At 37.1% G+C, this 24,636-nt stretch overlaps 2 protein-coding genes across 3 annotated transcripts in view; one reads left to right on the plus strand and one right to left on the minus strand.

The window, feature by feature from the left end:
- The window catches only part of LOC306860231 (DNA (cytosine-5)-methyltransferase 3B-like), a 46,369-nt gene extending 30,854 nt beyond the window's left edge, over positions 1-15,515 (minus strand). Inside the window, exons 1-3 of one of the 2 annotated variants that reach the window (XM_079401822.1) lie at positions 15,278-15,515; positions 10,328-10,426; positions 1,994-2,144 (exon numbers count right to left, since the gene is read on the minus strand). In XM_079401822.1, the coding sequence (XP_079257948.1) occupies positions 1,994-2,144; positions 10,328-10,387 (211 nt within the window). In that variant the 5' untranslated portion in view covers positions 10,388-10,426; positions 15,278-15,515. The remainder of the gene's footprint in view (positions 1-1,993; positions 2,145-10,327; positions 10,427-15,277) is intronic. The other variant, XM_079401821.1, reaches the window with a different exon arrangement.
- A 1,151-nt stretch (positions 15,516-16,666) lies between these two features.
- On the plus strand, positions 16,667-23,561 carry LOC306860153 (COMM domain-containing protein 7-like). Its single transcript, XM_079401707.1, has 9 exons — positions 16,667-16,831; positions 18,380-18,433; positions 19,179-19,281; positions 20,059-20,115; positions 20,202-20,239; positions 20,335-20,425; positions 20,540-20,589; positions 22,856-22,904; positions 22,986-23,561. The coding sequence occupies exons 1-9, from the start codon at positions 16,748-16,750 to the stop codon at positions 23,060-23,062; spliced, it is 603 nt and encodes a 200-aa protein (XP_079257833.1). The 5' UTR covers positions 16,667-16,747; the 3' UTR covers positions 23,063-23,561.
- The last annotated feature ends 1,075 nt before the right edge of the window (positions 23,562-24,636 follow it).

Raw genomic sequence — 24,636 nt, forward strand, 5'->3', positions numbered from 1 at the left:
AAGTACAAGCAAAAAAGCTAAGGTATTGCACCAGGATAAACATTATAACATTGCTCCAAAGTTGGGATGCACCGATATCTTTTTTTCAGAACCGATCCAATACCGAAAATTCGATACAGTATCGGCCGATACAGATCCGATCCGATAACAGCACAGTTTTTTTTTTTATAAATCAATGTAGAATTTCTATACTTCTGTGTGATGACCTGATCATCACTGTTTTGTGTGTTAAAACTCAATCTACTAAATATAGACAACTTATAACAACTGAAAAATAACAACTCAAAATTTAAATATATTTAAAAGACATTTCTTTTAAAGGGTCATGAAACCCCCTGTTTCAGCACTGGTTAGTTCTCACCACAGTTTTAAAAAAATTAAAAATTAAAAATGTGCTTATTCTGCAGTGATTGCAGACGAGTTGTGTCAAGGAGCTGTAAAAACAGTTACACTCAATGTGCCGAACTCTTATTTCAAAGCAAAACAAACACTCTCCTTTGATCCATGAACGTTTCTCTCAGTTAATGTGCGCAATCTCACAGTCTGAGGTGTCTGTCATAGCAAATCAACACATGCTGTTGTGAATAAATAAGTGAAGTGTCTTCTCATAGGATAAGAACATGCAGTCTCATGAATAATTTAATAGACACCGATGCATCAATGTACTATAGTCCTTTGCCACGTCACAAATTGTGACATCAACACGATGTAGATTTTAAACCCAGAAGATGATAATAGTGCAAAAAAAGCTTAAAATTAACTAGTTTTCTCCAACAATTAAAATGAATGGATGTTAACATTGTCTTCTATGATGTGCAACACAAACACCTCTGTTAAAATCTCAGCAAAAGTAGTCTGGGGTTTCATGACCCTTTAAATGTATAGCACAGCAATGGAGGCAGCAACATATGATAGATAGGACAGAACAAGAAAGGCTATTAATAATCTTTCATTGTGCAAAAGTATTATAATACGAAAGGCTCAATACAGAGCGCCACAAAGTGCTTATGCACATCCCATGCGCAGAATGATGCACTTGAAGCAGCATTGAACATAGAAATGTACAAAGCACAAAGTGAAGAGATATTGATGCATAATGTATTAGATCTGTGCGATAGTTTATTACAGTTTTAAATTTCGGTTACTGTGTGCTCTTAGGGTGTTTTCTCACCAGAAAATCCGCTAGTTCACTTGCTTTGGTCCGGACCAAATACAATGTTGATTTTTTCTGTTTGGTGCGGTTCACTTTCACACTGCCCTTTTTGCAAGTGAACCAGAAACTGTAAACAACGTGTGCTTAATGTCATTCATCCATTCAGCCGTACCAGAGTTCGTTTGGAAGCGGACCGAGACCACCTCTTCAGCTGGGTCTCGTTACGGTTGTTTGGTCCATACCCGATTGCGATTTCTGTATTCAAACCTGCCCAAAAGATCCGCACCAAGGGGGGAAACGAACTTGAACCAAACAAGACAGGTGTGAATACACCCTTAGAGAGCGTTTAATCTTTTTAACTGTCGTAACCGAACATGACACGCAGTTTGAATACTGAATGGAGGATGACAGAGAGCCGCAGCGGAGAGAAGAGTTTTCCTCAACTTGAATTTAAGAACTTAAATATTCATCTGTACCTCACATTGCTTTATAATGTTTTTGTTTTTTTTGCATTATGCTTAACAATAACACAGAATAGTATATGCAGAATATCCGATTTGGATCGGTCTCGTCTGACCGTTACCCGATACGGCAAAAAATGCCAGAATCTGAGCCAATACCGATACTGAGTATCGGATCGGTGCATCCCTTTCCAAAGTACGGCTACATTCATGTTAAAATAAGACTAGTGTGACAGAATTGCTAAAGTTATATCCAATTTTTAAATTCCTGTCATACAAAAATTCCTAGCATTCACATGTAAAAACAGGTTTAAACTTTACAGGAATTACATCTAGTACTAGTGATAAAATGAAAATATATTAAATCAGGTCTGTGTACCTGCAGGTGAGGCTGCGCCTCCATTCTGTTTGGGGCAGAAAGGTGAAGGTGGCTCTGCCGCAGTCAGCGGGCTGTTCTCATTGGTCATCTCCAGACCGCTGTCGTTTTCTGACAATCCCTCTCCTACTGACATGTCACCATTCACAGCAGCCTGAAAAAAGAGACATTCTGTTTATAACATTTGGACAACTCACAATCTTCAATATCAGACCATCCCAAGTCACCTGGCATAACTAAATGGGTGTGTGACAGTACAAGTGTTCGCTATTCCCATTCATAAAAAAAATACTAACGGTGGGCAGGCAAACATCTTTACAACATCACTGTCACTCTAACATAGTGCCCATTATGGTTATCAATGAATGGTGACATTTAGCACCAGAGTTTGGTGCTTGCGAATAAGTTGACATCCCTGAGCGATTGATGACTTTTTAAGTGCTTGCTTTGATGCTTCTTGGATACATTAATGTTTCTCTTTTGGAGGTACCCTGTTGCACGATTTCCACAAAAATGTAAAGCAGCACAACTGTTTTCAATAATGCTAACAATAACAAATGGTTCTTGAGCTGCAAATCACTGACACTGAAGATTTAAGTAATGATGCTGAAAATTTTGCTTTGCATCACAGGAATAAATTATATTTTAACATTTACGTTTTAAAATAGGCCTACATTCAAATAGAAAACAGTTATTTAGATAATATTTTACAATATTTCTGTTTTTAATGTTTTTCATCAAATAAACGCATTCTTCATGAGCCTAAGAAACTTGTATTTGTAATGTATGACAATATTTATTGTCATATAAATATATTATTTATAGTAATATTTATTATTTGTAATGACAATAGTCAGTCCTCTGTCGTGTGTGTCTTGTGTTCCCGCCTCTTGTGTCCTTATTTGGTTTGTTTCCTGTCCTCGTTGAGTGTGATTATTAGTTAATTCTTGTCAGCTGTGTTTTAGTCATTATCTGTAATTATCTTGTGTATTTAGTTCCTGTCTGTTCAATTAGTTTTCGTCTGGTCTACTCATTACTCCCAGTGTTCCTGTGTGTCAGCACTGCCTTATCTTGCTCTGATGTCTACATTAAAGACAATTAATTTGAGTTTCATCCTCATCTCGTGTGCCTCGTTCCTCCCCGTTGTGTGCACCGTGACAATTATATTGTGTATTTACTAATAATAATTTTTTAAAGGCTGTGCTATTAGACTATTTAAGACAAATGTTTTAATAGTATTTTAACTTATCTAGCATGTGTGATTTTTATCATTATAGGATGGATGTGTACACACCTCCAACACACATTTATGTTCAAACAACTTGAAAAGTGAATTTAGCATCCAATGACCCCTTTAATAAACTCCTAATTTGCTGCTTTTTAATAGTTAGCAAGGTAGTTGTTAAGTTTATGTATTGGGCAGGATTAGGGATGTAGAATATGGTCATGCAGAATATGTGCTTTATAAATAATAATAAACAGTCAATATTTTATTAAAAGGCATATTAATAAGCAACTAGTTAATAGTAAGAATTGGCCCCTATACTAAAGTGTTACCAAAACTTAAACATAAAATAAGACATAAATTTCAAAATGTACATAAATATCATATAGGTGAAAAATATTCATATGATATTACACTTTACAGCTTTATAACCCAGCCCTCATTTGAACAAGATAATTAGTGTTTCTGTATGTGCACATGCATAAGAAAATTTAAAACTATACTAATGAACCAGAGATAACACTGTTTTCTATAAGTACAGGCACAGAGTAAAACACACAGGCTGAAGATTGTGTGTTCATGGATGTGGGAACAATACAGGCTGCTGTCGCATTTCTGTGCCGTCCACTGGAATGCCAGACATCTTTCATGCCACAGCTGTGCTGCAGCAGATCAGAGGTCTTGCCAACATGCACACACACACACACACTACCACCAACCACCAACCACAACAACCAAGCTGAATGTGTAAATGGTTAGTCCTTGCATGTTTTAAATAAAGAAATGGTCTGTGCATGCAAATATTCTTCATGCATATTTTCAACCCAAACTCCTAAAAACCAATTTGCTCAATGCACCTGTGCAGTCTCAGAAATTATACCATCATTCACTCACCCTCGTGCCATTTCAAACCCATAAGACTTTGGTTAATCTTCAAAGCACAAATAAAGATATTTTAATGAAGCCTCTGAGGTTTCTGTCCAGGTAACTAAAGCGTAGAATATCCAAAAAGGTCTTAAAGGCGTCATACAGCAAAACTAATCCATATGAATCAAATGGTTTAATCAGTCTTGTGAAGAGATACAATCACTTTAAATGTAGGGCTGTGTATTGGCAAAAATCTGGCAATACGATATGTATCACGATACAGGGGTTTTGATACGATATATTGCGATACTGTAAGCAAGGCGATATATTGGGATATTTCTTATTTTAGGAATAGGATATATTTTTAGGAAAGCTGTCATTAAGAGCAAACCACTATATGCAAACCTTAGCAATAAATAAATAAAAACTGGATCTGCATTTGCAATTATTAGTCCCTGTAACATACAACATTATAGGGCTGCAACTAACGATTATTTTGATAATCGATTAGTTGGCCGATTATTCTTTCGATTAATCGATTAATCGGATTAAAAAAATATTGACCAAAAAAAACACTATTCCACATTCTGCCCAATGTCCTTCAAACAAACGTGACAACTGAATGCTATGAAAACATACAGTGCTTAATTTATTAGACCACTTATCATAATAAAGAGAAAACATATTTTAGAAATTTGTCAAAAATTTGTTTAAATTTAAAAATGTTATTGTCATTTATTGGACATAATAATAAAAAATGGCCTCATAACAGCTTGCATTCTTGCTGGTATTGTTTATGTACTTTTTGACTGCAATTGGGTATCGCGAAAAAAAAAAATACACAAGAAAAAACAAGTGCTCTGGTTTTCTTTCATAGATAACAGCAATAATGATATTATCGCATTAAAAATAGCCTACTACTGTTACTAAAGAGCTTACACATATTGGAGTACTAACCAGTACAGAAAGCCGAAAAATGATTTTGGTTATCACCAATACTGTTACTTTAGAGCAGCAGTGGCACAAACCTTACATAAACACATTGTTAAACTTACATAAATTTGTTAAGCATTGTAAAAATTGAATATAGTTTAAACCTCTATTAAAATAATAAAGATAATAATAAAGACGAATAAAAACACAAACTCCGTGTTAAGCAACAGGTAAGAGTAATGTTCTGCAGGAACTACTTTGATCACAGTCACCTCGTCATTTCTTTATCCTGTAAAAGGCCGTTATGGAGCGTCTCATGTTTATATTCAGACAGACAATTACAAGCTGTTATCCCTTTAAAGTTCCTACTCTCATAAAATATTTTAATTTATTTTAAACCTTAAATTAACTTTCAACAACGGATAATTCAGCACAATGGATATGTTTGCGCTGAAAAGCCTATTAATTGTCTCCCTCTCTACTGTGTTCTGTCCGTCTGACGCGCGTGCGCGCGCCCGCCGCGCCGGCGCTCATTCGGTATTTTAAACTTAACACAGACTGTCAGGACGGACCTTTATGCAAAAATGGAAATGCTCGCGTGAATTTGTGGCATTTATAGATAAGGATATGACCGTAAACTGAACGTTTTTGCGCTGAGGACGCACACGCATCTGTCAAAGCGCCTGACAGGGCAAGCCATTACTCTTATGCATTAACTTAAAGCTTAAAATAAAGAATTATCATGTTTTGGGCAGCTTGGATCACGTGCTTCTCCGGCAGAATCTCATTCTGTTTCCTCCACTATTTTTAGATGCATTTTGTCCATAGAAATGCATTATTCCGTGCCGTAATTTGACTAACCAGCTGAAGTTGGACGTGCACTGTGGGCAGACCCGATTAATCGATAATGAGAATCGTTGTCGATGATTTTCATAATCGATAATAATCGATTTTATCGATTAGTTGTTGCAGCCCTACAACATTATTGAACCACTTTTTGTGCAGTACTACGAGTCAAGGGGGAAAAATTAAAGTGCTTGCAGTATTCTTTAGTTAAATGTATAAAATCTATTTTATAAAAAAGACCATTATATTTTTAGACCCTGCTTTAAAAGGTTCACAGTTTAAGATTACAATTGTAATATACTATGTCATAACATTTTGATCTGAACAAAAAATTACATCTGCTTAGTATTAATGAATAATAACGTGCTTGCTGGATTCTTAAAGAAAACAAAACAATTGTAAAACAATAAAACAAATACAGATTTCTCAGAACCTTTCAACTTGGATTTCCCAGGTTTTACAGTTTGTATTTATGTTCCACGTGGAATCGCAGAGACCGCGACGTGAGCACCACCCAACTGCACAAAACGCCCCCAACACAAGAGAAAGCTGCAGCCGCGCAGCGACCCTGCCGCCCATGAAGGCTTTTCACATGGGACCAGTGTTGCCAGATTGGACGGGAAGTCGTGGCCTAATGGTTAGAGAGTCGGACTCGTAATCGAAAGGTTGCGAGTTCGAGTCCCCGGCCGGCAGGAATTGCAGGTGGGGGGAGTGAATGTCCAGCGCTCTCTCCACTCTCAATACCACGACTGAGGTGCCCTTGAGCAAGGCACCGAACCCCCAACTGCTCCCCGGGCGCCGCAGCATGGCTGCCCACTGCTCCGGGTGTGTTCACGGTGTGTGTGCATTTGTTCACTACTCACTGCTGTGTGTGTGCACTTGGATGGGTTAAACGCAGAGCACAAATTTCGAGTATGGGTCACCATACTTGACAATACGTCACGACTTCGACTTTGACTTTGACAAAAGAAATCTCTCTTTAGATCAAAGCAAGAGCTGCGCAAATCACCTTAGCATGAACACACAAGAATAAGCTTACATAAAACTAAACAATGTATTCTGTTTAAGGAGGCCAGTAGAGGCTGGAGCGGTGAAAGGGTTTATGGGCTCCTTCAGTCTTTCAGTTTATCTTTCTGCCTAATGACACCCCCTGCACTGGTTTTGCCTAAAGGGGCCCCCGGCCCTGTCTTCAAGCTTTTGAAAGGCCGAAGAAAGTCAGCGGATCAAACCAGGTGGCTCAGATCCCCTTTATGGCAAGGTGAAAGAAAGTTGCGCACATCCCCCAAAAACCAGAGAAAACTCACTGTTATTTCCCAGAGTTCAGTGTGTGTCTGCTGCCATGCTTTCCAACCATGTGAACACACACTCTCACAGTAGCCAAAGGCACATTTGAGCACACTGATGAGTGGAGAGGCTCATCAGATAACAGTTATGATAAAGCAGACATACATAATTCCAGACAAGATGCAACATGAGCAAAATGTGGAAGAACATGTCATGTCCTCAAACCTGTAAGACAACTTGTTTTAGCCAGTAAAGCCTGTTATCACACAATTAATCCACGAGTGAAACTCAAAATGACAACACAAACCATAGAGTTCCCAGCCTTAAAGGGATCGTTCACCCAAAAAGGAAAATTCTTTCATCAGAATCATTCATCCTCGTGTCGTTCCAAACCTGTATGACTTTGTGTGGAACATAAAAATTACATTTTGAAGGATGTTGGAAACCACACCAGTTTTGGTGACCACTGACTTCCACTGAGTGGATAAAAAAGAAAAAAAATGTTTCTCAAAGTATCTTCATTTTTGTTCCACAGAAGAAAAGAAAGTCATACAGGTTTGAAGTGAGAGTAAATTATGACAGAGTTTTCATTTTTGGGTGAACTATCACTTTCAACTCGAAACACTTTGGCTGCAACAAATGACTTTTGGGTATGGGTATGCATTTTTTCAAAAACGCTTTAGAAAACGGAGTCAGGCCCAGTACCAAAAAAAAACTTGTAGCCAATCAGCAGTAAGGGGCGTGTCTACTCATGCTGCAGAGGAGAGAGCGCTCATCAGTGCACATGACGGACATTAGCCGAGATGAGCGATGACAGAAAGATAGAGATGGCGGATAAAAACAAAAGAGGAAAGCGTCTGCGGAACAAAAGAAGGCTTACACCGTGTCTACACCGGCTGCTGCGCCGCAACAGCTAAAGTCTGTCTACACTGGACACGACAAAGCGACTGTTGAACTATCACTTTCAACTCGAAACACTTGAGCTGCGACAAATGACTTAAAGGTGGAGTATGCATTTTTTTAAAAACGCTTTAGAAAACTGAGTCAGGCCCAGTACTGATGATAATGAGGTCTATAGTATTTTGTTGCGCCGTGCCGCTCACATCCGGTGTAGACACAGTGTTACGATAAGGCAAGAAGTAAATAAATATCGGATCAGCTTTCCAGCACTGGAGAGAACTCAAGGAGCAGGAAGGCCTGCGATCACACGTCAAGGTTGTTTTGTTTCTTCTCAATAGGTGAGTAAAATTGGTTTTGCTTTGTTTCACAGAACTAATCATTGCCGTACGTATGTGTGGGGCGGAGCTATCAAAATAGGGGCGAGACCCTTTTGGGGTAGTGGCGTGTTTGTTTTGGTGATTTCAAATGTCAACATTGGCTACCAGAAATCACTTACCCCACCTTTAATCTTGTTAATAAATTAATCTGTCAATCATTTCTTCATTAATCAGTCTGCCCAATGCTCTCCAGTAAACAAAGTTCAGTGTATTTATATAATGTATATGTACTGTAAGTTTATACAATATATACTTCATTGTGGTCTAAAATGTATAGGTTACAAAATAAAAGTGAAGTCATTTTTTTCATTAAATATGTTTTCATTTAAAACCTAATGATCCAAAAAGACTTAATGATATGTACATGCACACAGTGTGAAGTAATCGATGCTTAACGATTTATTCAATTGATTTTGGACGCACTGCTTTGGAAAATAGAAATGCTTGCATTATAAGAATATCACCATATAAGAATAACATAAGAATAATAACCAAAGTGCCTTTTTTATAGAAACTACTTTTATAGAGAACTTCTGTTCTCCATGAACAGCCCAATTACCTAATTGATTATTAAATATTTTGTCTAGTCATTTGATTAGAAATTCTGATCCACTTTTAAAGCCATATTCACTTGATATTTCCAAAAATAAATAAATAAATAATACTAATAAAAACATTTTTCTGAATACTTATGAATGCCTCAAACACACTGAGGTATCCTCAAAACCTTTGACTCATATCATGCACTGTAAATGGAAAGGGTGCCAGGATTACTTTATCTTGACATTCATAAATATGGCAAGACTCTTACCATACTTTCAGGATTTCAGAAAGAAATAATGGTATCGTGACATCCCTACACCACAGACTTCCATTTCCGTCAGCGCATTTTTCTTTTCAAACTAAGGCGAGTTAAAATTACTCTCTGTGGTTACTGACAGGATATGAAAAATTGTGTCAGTAGCTTAACCCGTATTTAACCCAAACATTCCTTTAAGTTAAAAAGAAATAATGATGTTCAGAACACTGACATGCTGCAACAGAGTAAAAGGAGGTCAGAACCTTTTAAGACGTCTCATAATACAGATTTGTTAGTACAGACTAGGTTCAGTTGAGCTCAATTTGACATGGCACGTGTTCCTGGGCATCTGAATGGCCAGTGTGCTACTCTCTCCTCCCCGTCCCTAGCAGCTGGTCTCTGGGATCCAGAGCACTTCCTCGGCCAGGTGCAGCGTTCAAAGAGCCTGCTCTCGCTCTTTATCTCTCTCTCTTTGCACTCTATGGAGTGCAGGATCAGAAGAAAGTAATGAAGCAGCCTTGCCTCATTTACAATCACAAAGAATATGGAGAAAAATCCGTTAGAAAGTAAAAAATTCAGGACAAAGTTGAATCGAGCTGCCATTAAAAAACCTGTTAGAGCAGCTCTTCCACCAAGAGAACCAGACACTGCCATTTTTCCCTCTCTCTTCCTTCTCTAATCCCATAAATTCCACTGCACCTTTGGCCTCGTTTTGAACCCAAAACAGTGAGACACCCACACCACTCCACACCTCCACACATTCTTTGTGTGCATGTAGGAGAGAAAAATGATGTGAAAGTAAGGCTGATATCATTAAAGTGATGCAAACACTGGAATAGTATGTCGGGGTGGATGCTGGATTTTTAGTGAATAGCTGTCAAAGCTATTGCACAATATTAGAATGTATTAAATAAGACTGCACAATATACAGGAAAAAAAATAATTCATTCGTGCCATTCAGATTCTGGTCATTCATTATAATTGAATTAAGAGCAAAAATAATGTTTTTCAAAATGTCCCCTTCTGTGTTCCCAAGTACAAAGAGTAAAGGGGTGGCAAATCATGACAGAACCTAGTGCTATCCCAACACTCTTTCTTTATCTTACCGTGGCAGTCATCTTGTCACTTTCCGCCATGACAGCGGAGGAGTACTTGTTGGATGGCATCACTATTTCAGTCGTCTTTTTTATTTCTTCCTCTCAATCCTGTCAAAAAAAGAAACATTAGACTTGGATAAATGGCAAAAAGAGGCAAAACAGAGCAAATATGACTTCAAAAAAAACATAAAGGACCTCTGAGAAATAATTAATGGATACGTGTAACAGACTACATTGACCTCTGTCTCAACTAAATATGTGATCATATTTGACTTTAGGAAACTCTAATATCCTTTGAGGACAATAAATAGAAAAATAGGTCAAGTCAAGTCACCTTTATTTATATAGCGCTTTATACAGTATTGGTTGTGTCAAAGTAGCTTAACAGTGTTAACAGGAAAATAGTTTGTCAATAATGCAAGAGGAAAATGACGAAGAGTCATTTTTCAATTCAATGAATCCTCTCAGGTCATCAGTGATGTCATCATCCAGTTCAGCTCTCTTCCAATAGTGTCTGTGCAATCGGTCAAGCGTCCCCAACTAAGCAAGGCAAAGGTGACAGTGGCAAGGAACCAGAACTCCATCGGTGACAGAATTGAATAATAATAGAATAATGGAACAGAATGGAATAATAAAATCAAATAATAATGACTTAATTTAAAAGCCATTACACAATCAATGACACAGATTCTTCAGACAGATCCAGAACACTAATGATCTGTATCTGCTCAGAATCTTTGAAGTTGTGATTAGGTTTTGCATCGAGTTTCTGACTTTCAATATCTGTTTCAGGTAATGATTGTCTAGGTAAAAGCATTATAAAACCACAGCAGCCAAGACAAAGTCTGATGTTTTATTTTAAGACATAAGCCTTAATAAGAAAATAAAGACCGCTAAATTAACATATGGTTCACCAAAATTAAAATTTTGTCATCACTGACTTGTCCTCAACCTCATTTTGTTGCATTGAACAGAGCAGCATGAACATTCTTTACAGTTTTTCCTCAATTACTTTGACTCATATTTTTTTCCAACAGTCTTAAGGCCATTGCACACTGAGTCCAAAATTTTCATCTGAAATTGTCGCACGTTGAAAAATAAATACAACCTCACGTTGTATTAATCACGTTTACACACTGCTTACGAGTAATGTTTCATATTTGGGTGAACTGCCTTTAATACTGCCATGTTTAATATCATTATATAGAGTTTATGTTCAACTGTAGTCCAAAAATACCACGAGGTACCGTAGAAACATTTAGCATGTCAACACAACACTCATCAGTCATTCATACTTTCAGATCACAGCTGTTGTTCACATTACACCCTGAGGGTGGCGAATGCATTTCTATGTCATTATAACTCATAATGACCTTTTCCCATCTATTTAGAAGGCAGTTTATAGTCTATATAACCGTCTATATCTGACATGCACACTAGTTTTGGGGAAATAGGGAAACTGGGGAAAGTGTCAAACCACATTATGCAAACAGGACACAGGCAAGGCCTCCAGGTGCATCCTACAAGAAATGGCTAAAAGGACACTGTGCTTAAGTCTGCAGACAAGAACGTGCAAGTACACACACAAAGGCACTTACTTCTTAACTTCTATGGATCTCATTTCAAGTCCATTATCTAAGTGACAATGCGTAAGTTTTCCTTATGGGTCCTATAAACACACATGCTCTCTCCACAGCCCAGTGGGAGAACTGAGAAGTGAATAAGAGTGAATACAATAAGAGGCCACATCAAAGGTCTGTATGAATGACAGAGATTGTCGACTGAGCATAATATGAGGAAGGTTTTTGTATTAATGCACTTCTGAGTGTGTATGTGTGTGTTTGAATCTGCCACAATGATCACAAAACCTATATTAAGTTTCACATAAAAAGAGATTAAGATCATTATCAAATTCTATTATGAATAATAAAATAGCACAAAACATGTTTCCTCAAGGACTGTAAGTGCAGAAAAGTAGGGTAGTTTCTAATGGTGCATTCAAGTCCTCTTTGTTTGTATTTACGATTTGGGAAAATATGCAAATACAAAATGATAAATGATAAAGAATGTGCATTTTTTAAAATTTTTTTAAAGTTTTTAGTCCATTTAAGAATGTGCTGCGAAACAAATTGTTATTCTATTGAAATTGTACAATAACATTTATAAGTGTAACGGATTATCGAGAAAAAAAAAAAGAAAAGGTGAGTGGTTCTGTACATTGGTTGTTGATTAGATTTGTAGATGTGGACATTGCACTCAAAAGTGGAGGCAAATGAACCGAAGACTTTAGATATACCAAGACGCAATATGGTGGAATACGTTCTGTTTTCTAAATAAAAGAGCCAATCGCCAGTTGGTAAAGTCATTACATCACTGCCATTAGAAGCTCTGGTTGCCATAGGCTCTGTCCCAAATCACACCCTAAACCCTTGCAGTCTTCCTCTGAGTCCACAAATTTTCTTGATGTAATACCGTGAGTCTGCTGCAGAGCCCGTCTCAGAGTGGGCTCGGCAGAAGAGCTTATCGAGGGTGCAACGGCTGTAAAGTGGACGCTTCATGAGCATCCTTCTGAAAGCTAAACTTACAAATTGGACACCCTATGAACCTATGGACCTAACAAACAAACTCTCGTGGTTGCCATTGTAAGCCCTCAACACTGCAAATACACAAGAAGAATGACATTTGGGACAGGGCCAAAAAAACAGTGAGTGTTCTGAGACATGTGATTAGGATAGCACATGCGCATTTACTGGTTCAGCCTGAAATATAAGATTTTTCTATGCTATTTGAACATAAAATAACAACATTTATGGGACCATATTGTTGTTGATTTCAGGATTTCCCCATTCAAGTAAATAGGACTTGGTCTTGGGTGCCTGAAATAGCTGCCTGGAGGCATTGGAAATATGGCCACCAAGTGAATAGACTTTCCTTGAAAGGGACTTTGGGTAAACCCTAGCTTGCAGGGATGGGATTTAGGCAGAACACGTGACTGGATAAGTCCTGCATGGTTGTGGCTAGAAGGGATACAGCTGCCACTACAGGGCATGCGCACATCAATATAGTGTTATTTTTTGTCACAGTGTACAACAATAATGACTATTTTTGCATTATTGTAAGGGGTAGGTTTAGGGTTGGGGTAGGTGTAGGCGTTAATAAAACACAATCTAATACGTAGAAAATACAATTTCATTGTTTCCAGTCGGAGCTGTATCCCTTGTAGCCACAACCCTCCAGCACATGTAACCAGACAGAAGTCTGTTGTCCAGTTATGACTTTTTAGTTAAAAATTAAAGGTCAAATGCATGTTAAAAACACATGCATTTAGAAAAATCATAGTGTGAATTTTCAATAAATACTGAAGTAAAAAAAAAACAAGTTTTAAGCAAGATTGAGACCGGGGGAAAAAAACAGTTTGTAGGTCTACACGAATGGAACGTCACTAGTTTCTTAATCTGCGTTCACCGTGAATACAGATACTCTCAGATAGCCTAGTAATAAAAGCCGAGAGATGGCCGCGGTGTCGTTCCAACCTCAATGTGCATCCCCATTGTTACTAGAAGATATGATTGAGGTCTTGAGTCATTTCTATGCAGCAGAGCAAAGCCAAAGTGACGGCGCGGCATTCCTTCGAGAGGCCCAGCGGGCACGCCGTAGTCTACCAACGCTAATTTCGACACTATTTCCCCGTCTAAATACTGTAAAGCTGATATAAAGCCACCTAGCTTTATTTCAAGCCGATGTAAACCTGCTTTGACACAATTTGCATTGTTAAAAGCGCTATACAAATAATATGGACTTGACTTGACTAATTAGCACGTTACCCTCGCTCAGATGCACGCTTGCCTTGACTCACATTCACCCCGCTGCGGAATTCACCTGCACTCTATTTATCCCACGCGCTCACATTTCTATTGTTTAAAAAAGATAGCTCACTCGAAAATGAAAGTCCAGAGTCATCATATACTCGACCACATGTTGGACCAAACCTGTGTGATTATCTTTCTTCATTGGAACACAAAATGAGCGGTTAGGCAGAATGACAGCCTCATTCCTCGTTATTCACTCTTCCTAAAAGACGCAAGGAAAGTGAACGATGACCGAGGTTGTAAGTCCCTCACATTCTGTATAACATCTCATTTTGTGTTGCACAGAAGAAAGAGAGTCATACTTTTTGGGATGAGTAAGTAAAACAATGACACATCTTTCATTTTCGGTGAACTATAAATGCATGGCAATACGCTTAAGTGAAAAGGACAGAAATATAAATGAGACGTTTCTATAATTAATTATGTTGCGAAAGTGAGACGTTGTCAGAACAGTAAAAACTTTAATCCGCGTGACGCGCGTTATAACACTTCTATGACGTCAAAGAAATAAACCGGTTTTAATGCAACAAAAATTATTTGAGAGCATTTACTTCATAAAGTTCGCTTCTTTCTGGAAAAAAATGCTTAAACCACAAAATTTAAAATATTGGATTCAGTTACTTTTACCGACTCTTATTATTTTAATATATGAGGAAAGCCCTCTTTTTTTGTACACTGCATCCTCACCAAACATCTGGATTTTCATGAGAACACGTAAACCTTAGAATAATCGATTTTGAATAGAAATTCGTTCGAAAATGTGCACAAAACACAAAAGTACTCAGACCGGTAATGCAGGAACATAAGAAATAAATCTCACAAACTTCCCCACGCTTACATAATGACCTATAAGACGAGCTTTCCGCGCGCCTCAGCCATGCGCGCTCGATAACCACACACTAGTCCTTGCTCTCACAACAGCAAATTAAATACTTTCGAATTACATATCGAATCTACAGGTTAAAGTAACTACAATAAAAGTAAGTTTGAGCAAGTAGACTATATCATCAGACATGTGCGGTCACGCTGCACTTGAACTCTCCTCGAGAACGCGCACTAGTGCTCCATGCAGAAGAGGTATGAAACTTACCTGTCTCTGGAGAAGTAGTGTTATTACAGAAACGCAGAGACTGAAGGTGCCGTTAGATTAGTCCACTGCCAAAGTGCGGAGGTATGTCACACTAATCTTTGCTGGTACACACGCCTTTAAACCCTTAGGGTGAATATGTAAATGGAGTCTAGTTCACTAGGACCGCTCGGTCTTGCGCCTCTACACTCAGGCGTGACTTTTCCCGGGTCTCGAATCGTACTCCCACTGAATAAAAGCCACTTTTACCTCCTACTTTTTAACCCTTTCTCGGGATGAGATGGGCCATGCACGTATTCTGTGAGATTCTATTTTGTGCCATAAAATAAGCCATAAATATGTTTTTATGTTTACTGGATTGCTTGTCACACAGTTTTCTAAATGTAGACTATGTTGGGAATTATTAAATATCTACTTAGTATGTTGTACCATCTTTAAAATAATATTGTAGCCTATACAATATTATAGGCTATGTTGTCATACAGACTTTTTGCAACATGGGTGAGCGACTGACAATGAATGTGCCCAATTTATGAGAAAAACATTTAAAAATGGGTCATGTCTGTTTTTTTATACCAAGTTACCTATGACCTTAAGCAAACTAAGAAACACAGTTTATAGCATTGTATTGGGATTTGTCAAATTAATGTTGTTATCTTTTATATATGACCCTGGAGCACAAAACTAGTCAAAATTATAAATTTTTCTTTTATGCCAAAAATCATTAGGATATTAAGTAAAGATCATGTTCCATGAAGATATTTTGTAAATTTCTTACCATAAATATATCAAACCTTAAATTTTGATTAGCAATATGCATTGCTAAGAGCTTAATTTGGACAACATTAAAGGTGATTTTCTCAATATTTAGATTTTTTGCACACTCAGGTTCCAGATTTTCAAATAGTTGTATCTCAGCCAAATATTGTCCTATCCCTAACAAACCTTACATCAAAGTTAATTTATTCAGTTTTCAGATTATGTATAAATCTCAGTTTCAAAAAAATGACTCTTATGAATGGTTTTTTTGGTCCAGGGTCACATAAGTTGTTCATATGGTAGATACAAACTGGACAATTATATGCAACATTTTGAAGATTTTTTTATGTGTTATTTGACTTCTGATGTTTTGGGAAATAACATTAAATACATTTTCTGAGGTATTTTTTATGTTTCTGCCTATTAAAGGGTTAATGTAATCGGCACAGATTTGATGTAGCCTGAATAAAACGAAATGCATCATCTACTTTTTGCAAAGAAAATAATATTTACGTATCTTGTCTTCTATGATAGTTTAATTAATGCATACAAACATCCAGATTATCATTGCACTACAAAATTTGAAGATCACATGTGCTCGGGACTCTCAAGTATGAGAATGGCGAAAGTGCTGATCGTGTAATCGTTGGGCAGCGGAAGTGTGGAAGCAGATGTGACAGTTCAGGGCATCAACAGCGGAGCTGCAGAGAAACAATGTTGCAGTTACATTTCACGAATGATACATTACCCGACAATGTCAGCACTGACTTTCAGAATCTGAATAAATTCAGTGAACAGGTAGGAATCCAGTATACTGCGAGCGGAAAGTGGGAATTATGATAATAATGAGTGCGTTTAGTGTATTTGTGATCAACAGATTTTCTGTATAATTTAATTAGATGTAAATAACCGGGTCTGTCGATCATCTCGCCTTCAGATAAAAGTCGCCTGATGTGTCGCTCAGTGTCTATAGTCACGTGAGAGATTACCATAACACTTAGCATTAGCACGACTAACCTGGGCTTCTTTAGTGATGAAGAGGACAAACGCGACCACGATAAACTTATATTTACTGCATTTAGACACGTCATAAAATCATATCATGCAGTTTTATCATTTATATGAAAGTGTTCTTATTTCAGCCTTCCATCTCCGGCAGGAAATTGATAAAAGGCACTCTGGTTTGCAGTGAATGTTTGAGGAAACAGCTTGACTTTTTTATAAATATAATGGACTCAATCAAGGAACACACGCACACTCATATTTGTGTGTGTGTGTGTGTGTGTGTGTGTGTGTGTGTGTGTGTGTGTGTTTCCTACAGGATTTTGTGAGACTGGTGGGTGGACCTGGGTCCCTCTAGGCCAGGGATGGGCATTGGGCATACCCAGTTCTGGAGGGCCACTGTCCTGCAGAGTTTAATTAAACACACCTGTAATTTTCAAGCAGTCCTTTAGACTTTGGTTAGGTTTTTCAGTTATGTTTAATTGTGGATTGAGTTTAACTCTGCAGGACAGTGGCCTCCAGGATACTACACACATGTAGCATGAGTAGTTTTTATTTCAATTTGATTGTATAATTTCAACATCTGAAGCAAAACCTGCTTCACAATGTTAAAGATTTTTTATGTTCTAATGTTATTTTTTATATATTTTCGGTATATTATGAAACTGTGGCGGGACAGATTAGACTTTGGCGGGTGTGTGTGTGTGTGTGTGTGTGTGACCACTGCTGAAGAGTTTTTATACAGCATGCAGTGCACTACCAGTAAAGTGTGAACACACTTGACTAACTTCATGTTTCTCCTGATTTTTAAATTCTTTTTTATCTGAAGACTTAATGCTTAAATGCTTGACATTTCCTGCTGATAAATGTCCATTTTATTTCATTAATTTATTTGATTGTATATGTAGATTTTTTTAAAGATAATATTTTAATGTTTTTAATGGATGAAAAACTCAGGAAGTGCAGCCAACAAGACACTCGAGTCTTTGGGAACTAATTCAAATCTGTTTAAAAGCATCTCAAGCTATACCTCATAAAGTTGGTCATTGGAAATTTGTAGAATTGAAAATATATAATGTATCTTCGATTTATTTAATGTTCATGTGACTACATAATTTTTCCATACTTCCATTACTTTTTGCATAATTATGTGGACTGGTATTATAAAATATGGAAATAGTGATATGTGCAATTATATGCGTGTTTCTCCACTACTTAAAAGGGCTCTGTATTAATATACATTAATATGCATATAATATATTTTCTGCTTTTCACCTAGATAGTACACATATGCAGCCTTTATTCAATGCCAGTTACTCAACTTTATTTTTTTCCCTATTGCAGCAATTTGTGAGTCTGATAGAGATCTTATACCAGTTCCTTCTGGAACCCAAAGAGGTGAGTCAATGCTCTGAGATTACATCACTGTAAAGCCATTTCTGTGTGTTAAATCATTACCAGGAAATGCATGAAATGATAAAATATGTACCTTAAATGCAATATAATTCGTTTTGTATAAAGTGTCTGCAAATACATGAACCAAAAAAATAAATTAAAGGAATGGTTCACCCAAAACTGAAAATTTACTCGCACTTAGGCCATCCAAGATGTAGATGAGTTTGTCCCTTCATCATAACGGATTTAGAGAAATTTAGCATTATATCACTTGCTCACCAATGGATCCTCCCCAGTGAATGGTTGCTGTCAGAATAAGAGTCCAAACAGCTGATGAAAACATCACAATAATCTACAAGTAATCCACACCACTCCAGTCCATAAATTAATGTCTTGTGAAGTGAACAGCTCTGCAAGAAAACATGTTTGTAACACATCCATCCTTTAATGACAGAACTTGTAACTTGTAACTTGAATGCAATGTAAGTCGCTTTGGATAAAAGCGTCTGCTTAATGCATAAATGTAAATGTTTTTAACTTTAAACCATTGCTTCCGGATAAAATACAAATCCTGTATCCATAATATTGCTTACTCCAGGGAAAAAGTTGTCTTGTCTGAATTAGGTACAGACAAGCCAGTAAAGAAAGACTAATTATGTGACTGTTTATTGTGATAACTTGTAAAATGATGTTGTTAACAGGATTCACACACAAATAAAAGTTACATATTGTGCTTCTCCCTCATTAGTCAGAGCGGTTCTTGCGTCAGCTGACGGAGTTTGCTGGAGAGAATGGGATGAGTGCAGGACCACTGAGGGCTCTGATGAAGAGTGTCCTCCTCCTACCTCATGGTAAATCCTTCAGGACCCTCATCTTGAATAAATCGAGCACCTTTATCTGAAATTTCACCAATGAATAATGCAGTCTCTTCCCCTGGTGATAACATCAAATGCAAAACATGCTATGATCCTAATCTCACTGAGTGATTGTTCAGTTTATTTTGCACCAAATTGCTGCATTATGCGTCTAGAGGATCCTAACATATGCAAATAGCCCTTGTGGCAAATTGCCCCTGGGAATCTGGACCTAATGTCACATGTAGACTGGTCGACTCTACCAATCAGTATGCATTGGTATGCTGCTACATTTGCATGCAATGACTATCCTGCTGCCTGTGCTTTTAGACATTAGAATGAAGAGGAACATATCAAATTACTAATCATACCGATGGGACAAAATGATGGGGAAAAAAGTGGTGGTGTAGATTGATATGAATCGGAGAAATCAGACAGAGATGTAAAAACCGTATAGGCTGTATTTCAAAACCTAGTAAGCTGCCCACGTAGGTAGCACATGTGTTCTCTCTGTAAAGACTGTTTCAAAAGGTATAAACAAGTATAAAAATCTGCATCTTTTTTACATTTTGCATAAATGCATCATATGGTTAGTCATTTGAACGATCCATATAATGCATCGATCCATATAAATGTATTGTTACACTCCTATTTAATTGATACATTATCAGCGTACCATATCAGTTAGAATGCTGCCTATTTAGTTCCCTAGGCTTTGGAACAGAGATATAATGCCCATATAGAAGCAATTTAAATGTCTTCTTTCCTTCTCAGGTGCTTTAAAAAGAAACCTAACGGCTGAACAGGTGAAGGCAGACTTGCTCTCATTAGGTATCATCTTTCCCATCATCTGTACCTGTTTGATTATATTTGTCACGAGTCAATATTTAACAGTGGGATCTACTGCTTAATTACAGGATTAAATGAAGACAAGGCCAGTCATTTCTCTGACAAGGTTTGTCTTAAAGTTGTTGTTTTAGTTGTTTCCATGTGTTTGTGGATGGGTATGACTGTAAGATTCAGTATCTTCACATCTTCCATTTATTTCAGTGGAGAATCCACTACCCTGTTTTGTCCAGACTGGCCGTGGGACAGACACTAATGGTCAACCAGCTTGTTGACATGGAGTGGAAATTTGGTGGTAAGCAATGGATAAACATTAGCATGTAAATCTGTATTATCTACAGTGCAAATAAGAATATAAGTAATGTGCTTAAAAAATATGTGAGTAATTAAAATGCATATTTCTTTACAGTTACTGTTGGTACTAGTGAGCTGCAAAAGGCCGGAAACATTTTTCTACAGGTAAACCTCTTAAATTTTTTAAACGTCTGACCAAACATTTATCACGAGATTGATTTTAAGATACATTTACCCTTTACATGATTCCGAATCAGATTTAAAGGGTTAGATCACCCAAAAATGAAAATTCTGTAATTAATTACTCTCCCTCATGTAGTTCCAAACCCGTAAGACCTTCGTTCATCTTCGTCTATCATTGCAGTCAGCAGGTGTTTCTGTTACACAGTCCAAAACACGTTAAAAAAAGTGTGTGAATCCATAAAAAAACGTGCCTCCCATGGCTCCGGGGGGTGAATAAAGGATTCCTGTAGCGAATCCATGCGTTTTTGTAAAAAACAAACAAAAAAAAAAATCCATATTTAAAACTATATAAACAGTTTTGTGTAACTTCAATCTGTCGTATGCGCGTTCCTGAGAGACTGCCTTTCCAGCGGATGACGGAGGACGCTGGCGCAGTGCATGCATGTGTATCTCGCGAAAAACCTAAGTTTCTTTATAGGAGCAAAGGGAGTAAAGTTTCCTTACTTTAGCAAAGGAAAATCAGTCTCTTCTTGGCTTATATCGAAATCCTCTGACATTTTCTTTACAAATCCTAATTTTGTGCTTCTAATTCGTGACCGGTGTTTTGTTCTCTCTCCACGTTTGTCACTAATCATGCAACGCCAACGTCCTACATCATCCGCTGGAACGGCTTCCGCACGGCGTACCACAGTTAGAAGAATGTTTATTTTTATTAAAATATTTACGTTTGAAATATGGATATTTTTCTTATAAAAACGAATCGATTCTCTACAGGAGATCTTTATTCACCCCCCGGAGCCTTGTGAGGCACGTTTTTTATGCATTCGCGCACTTTATTTTGCACGTTTTGGACTGTGTAACACAAACACCTGCTGTTTGCAATAATAGAGCTTAGAAGAGCCAGCACAATTTTTAATATAACTCCGATTGGATTCATCTGAAAGAAGAAAGTGGTATACACCTAGGATGGCATGAGGGTGAGTAAATAACAGTATAATTTTCATTTTTGGGTGAACTAACCCTTTAAGGTTGTATTAGGCTACAGAATGTTTGTTGAAAAAGTCAGTTCCGGTCTGCAGATTTTGGGCGGTCAGATTTGACAGAAAATTGTACCGTGTATGATAGGAAAAACCTTTTTTTTTTTAGCTGCAGACTGTGATTCCACCCACTCAGAGCATATGAAACATGTTTGATATTTTGAGCTAATTTTAGAACACGTTGTTTTTATTTGTCATGCATCTTCTAGCAATGAGAGGCTTATTTTTGCACAAGAGTATCAGATATTCAGTGTATGATGCCCACTCTGTGATCATTTATAAAATGTATGATGCCTGGTGTTTTAAAAATGTATTCAGATTTTAAAAGTTGTGTATATTCCAACCTTTAAAATATTTAATCCAGGATTTAAGTGAGTGAGATTTCTATACAAGATTCATACAACACAATGTCATCTGAAGCAAAATGATAGCTGTGAGCAAGAAAAAAAACGAACAAAACGACTACAAAATTTTTTGTAATTTATAAACCAATAAACAATACAGCAGGTTAGAAATTATTGAGAGATTTTATATTTTCGGGTGGAGTATCTCTTTAAATGAGTGAGATGATTAGTAGAGTAGCCTAATTGTTACTTATCTAAGTATATTTAGACTCATGTAACACAGAGCCAGAAGTTTTATTATATTAAAAATGAGAGATGAGGCAGCAAATGATAGAGAGAAATTTTCTTGCCGACTTGATGAGAACCTTAGCACATGCACTAACTGCGCCAGAATCACGAGAGACTGCATGATCACAAGCGAACTTGGTTGCATCTGAATCAGTGCACTCCAGCAAAACACTCAAGCCTCAGGGATTGATGGTGTGCTATTAGTCGTCTTAGTAAATGCATTTTCTTAATAGCAGGTAACTGTCTAAGTAAATAATTGTCATCATCTTCCTCTTTTATATTTGAAAAGTACCTACCATCTCCTTTTATCCCAGCTAAAATATAAAAATTGTAAGTTTCTAATTACGATTCCAATTAACTGCACTCTGATGTGAAGAAAATACCTTTTCAGGGCTCCCCTGGCATATTAGTCATATTATACCCATGGTGGGGTATATTTGGCTAATGTTTGGTATTGTGTTTTTCATTTGCAGTCTAATGTTTCCTTTAGTGATCAAACGCTTGATCTGTCTGCTTTAGGAAGTTTTAGAGTTATTAGACAAATATACAGGCTCATTTACTTGTTCTTTCTTCTCACAGCTGAAGCTGGTGATCAGAAAAGGAAACATGACAGAAAATGTCTACATGGGTAAGTTTTCTCCAAATCCATTGTCTTGTTGTAACAAGTTGTAACATTTGATGTAATTTTATTTGTATCTGTCCACATTAGAGCTGACTTTACCGCAGTTCTACAACTTCCTCCATGAGATGGAGCGCGCCAAAGCCAGTATGGATTGTTTCAGTTAACCGAGTTTGCCTGTTGATCAGTAAAAACTGTAATGATGTTCCCATACTCACCAAATGATTTAAGAAGAAACTTTAATAATTATATATCATTAATCTTAAGAAATTGTGTGATTGTTTGCACCCTTGTTTTTGTTTTGTACAAAGATGACATTCCACATTCATGCTCTTTATTGATGATCTTCTGTTTATTAAACCTATGATACATGTTGTTGTACCAGCATATGTGCTTTTTGTACTTTGTTCACTAATAAATTATTATATTTTAAATAAAAAGCCTCTACTTAACGCAATTTTTTAAATCAAACCTTAGGCTTACTGTATTAATAATATCATTAATTACAAATAAAATAAATGGGAAATTTTGACTGCTACTGGTAGTAGGTCTACAGAAATGTATTAATTTTGCTACCAGCAGACATTTGAAAAGTGTTCGCCTTTATCAAAGGCTGTCATGCTTTACAAACTGTCAGTCGGATGTAATAAATGAACACTGTGTTATAGGAGTTCCCTATTAGATGGTATTTGTGTCCTGAAACGACTTCATATCAAGACTGACAATATCAAAGAACACACCCAGAGGCTGGGTACATAAATCATCCAATTGATTTGTCCTTACACATGTCATTGTTTCCCTCTCTTTGAGCAGTAATACTTCCTTTCTTTTCATTCTGAGAAATCTGGTTAATTTAGTCCTGTTTTCATAATCAAAATTTCTCAATTATTAGTAGCCACTCTTCTGTCTGCATGTCAGAACGTGCAGGTCGTGAGTCATTAGCACCAGGTTCTCCAACTTGCTGTGTGGTTTGTTAGATGCGTGACGCTCGTTTGGCTTCACCTCGAATGGTTAGCACACTCATAACAATTTGTAACTGTGTTCTGTTTTGGCAATTTAGTGGTGAACTCCTATAATTTCGTACGGTCTGCTTACATCCCACTAAGATTTAAGTCTGGAGGTGGACCTTCATTCTTAGTTTTTTTCCCAAAAAATTTGACATCAGTGGTTCAACTGTAATTTTATTTACAACGCAACCAACTCTCATGAATGTGCAGACTGACATGGAAGAGAAGAGATTGTTGAATAAAGTCGTTATTTTTGTTTTCTTTGCGCACAAAACGTATTTTCGTAGCTTCGTAAAATTAAAGCGGAACCACTGATGTCACATGGACTATTTTAACAATGTCCTTACTACGTTTCTGGGCCTTCAACGTGGTAGTTCCCTTGCTGTCTATGGAGGATCAGAAAGCTCTCGGATTTCATTAAAAAAAAATCTTAGTTTGTGTTCCGAAGATGAACGAAGATCTTACATGTTTGGAACAACATGAGGGTGAGTATGACAGAATTTCCATTTTTGAGTGAACTATCCCTTTAAAATCTATAAGCCAGAAGCACCGTGAGGCTCCAATTTCACCGTCAATTTTCACTTCCTCTTCCTTATTCTCTAAAACAACCTTTATTTACATAAGATAACCCCAATATGAAAATATGGGGTGAATTTTAAGACTCTGCCCTAAACAAACATGTTCTAGTTTGCTATCGCATACATGCCTTTTATGACCGTTTAATTAGATGACTT

This window comes from Barbus barbus (assembly GCF_936440315.1).
Source record: "Barbus barbus genome assembly, chromosome: 41".
Taxonomy (NCBI): Eukaryota; Metazoa; Chordata; class Actinopteri; order Cypriniformes; family Cyprinidae; genus Barbus; species Barbus barbus.

Coding starts and splice junctions, on each gene's coding strand:
- LOC306860153 (XM_079401707.1), top strand. CDS start 16,748: ATGTTGCAGTTACATTTCACGAATGATACATTACCCGACAATGTCAGC. Junction 19,282..20,058: donor TGTCCTCCTCCTACCTCATG/GTAAATCCTTCA, acceptor TTTCCTTCTCAG/GTGCTTTAAAAAGAAACCTA. Junction 20,426..20,539: donor CATGGAGTGGAAATTTGGTG/GTAAGCAATGGA, acceptor ATTTCTTTACAG/TTACTGTTGGTACTAGTGAG.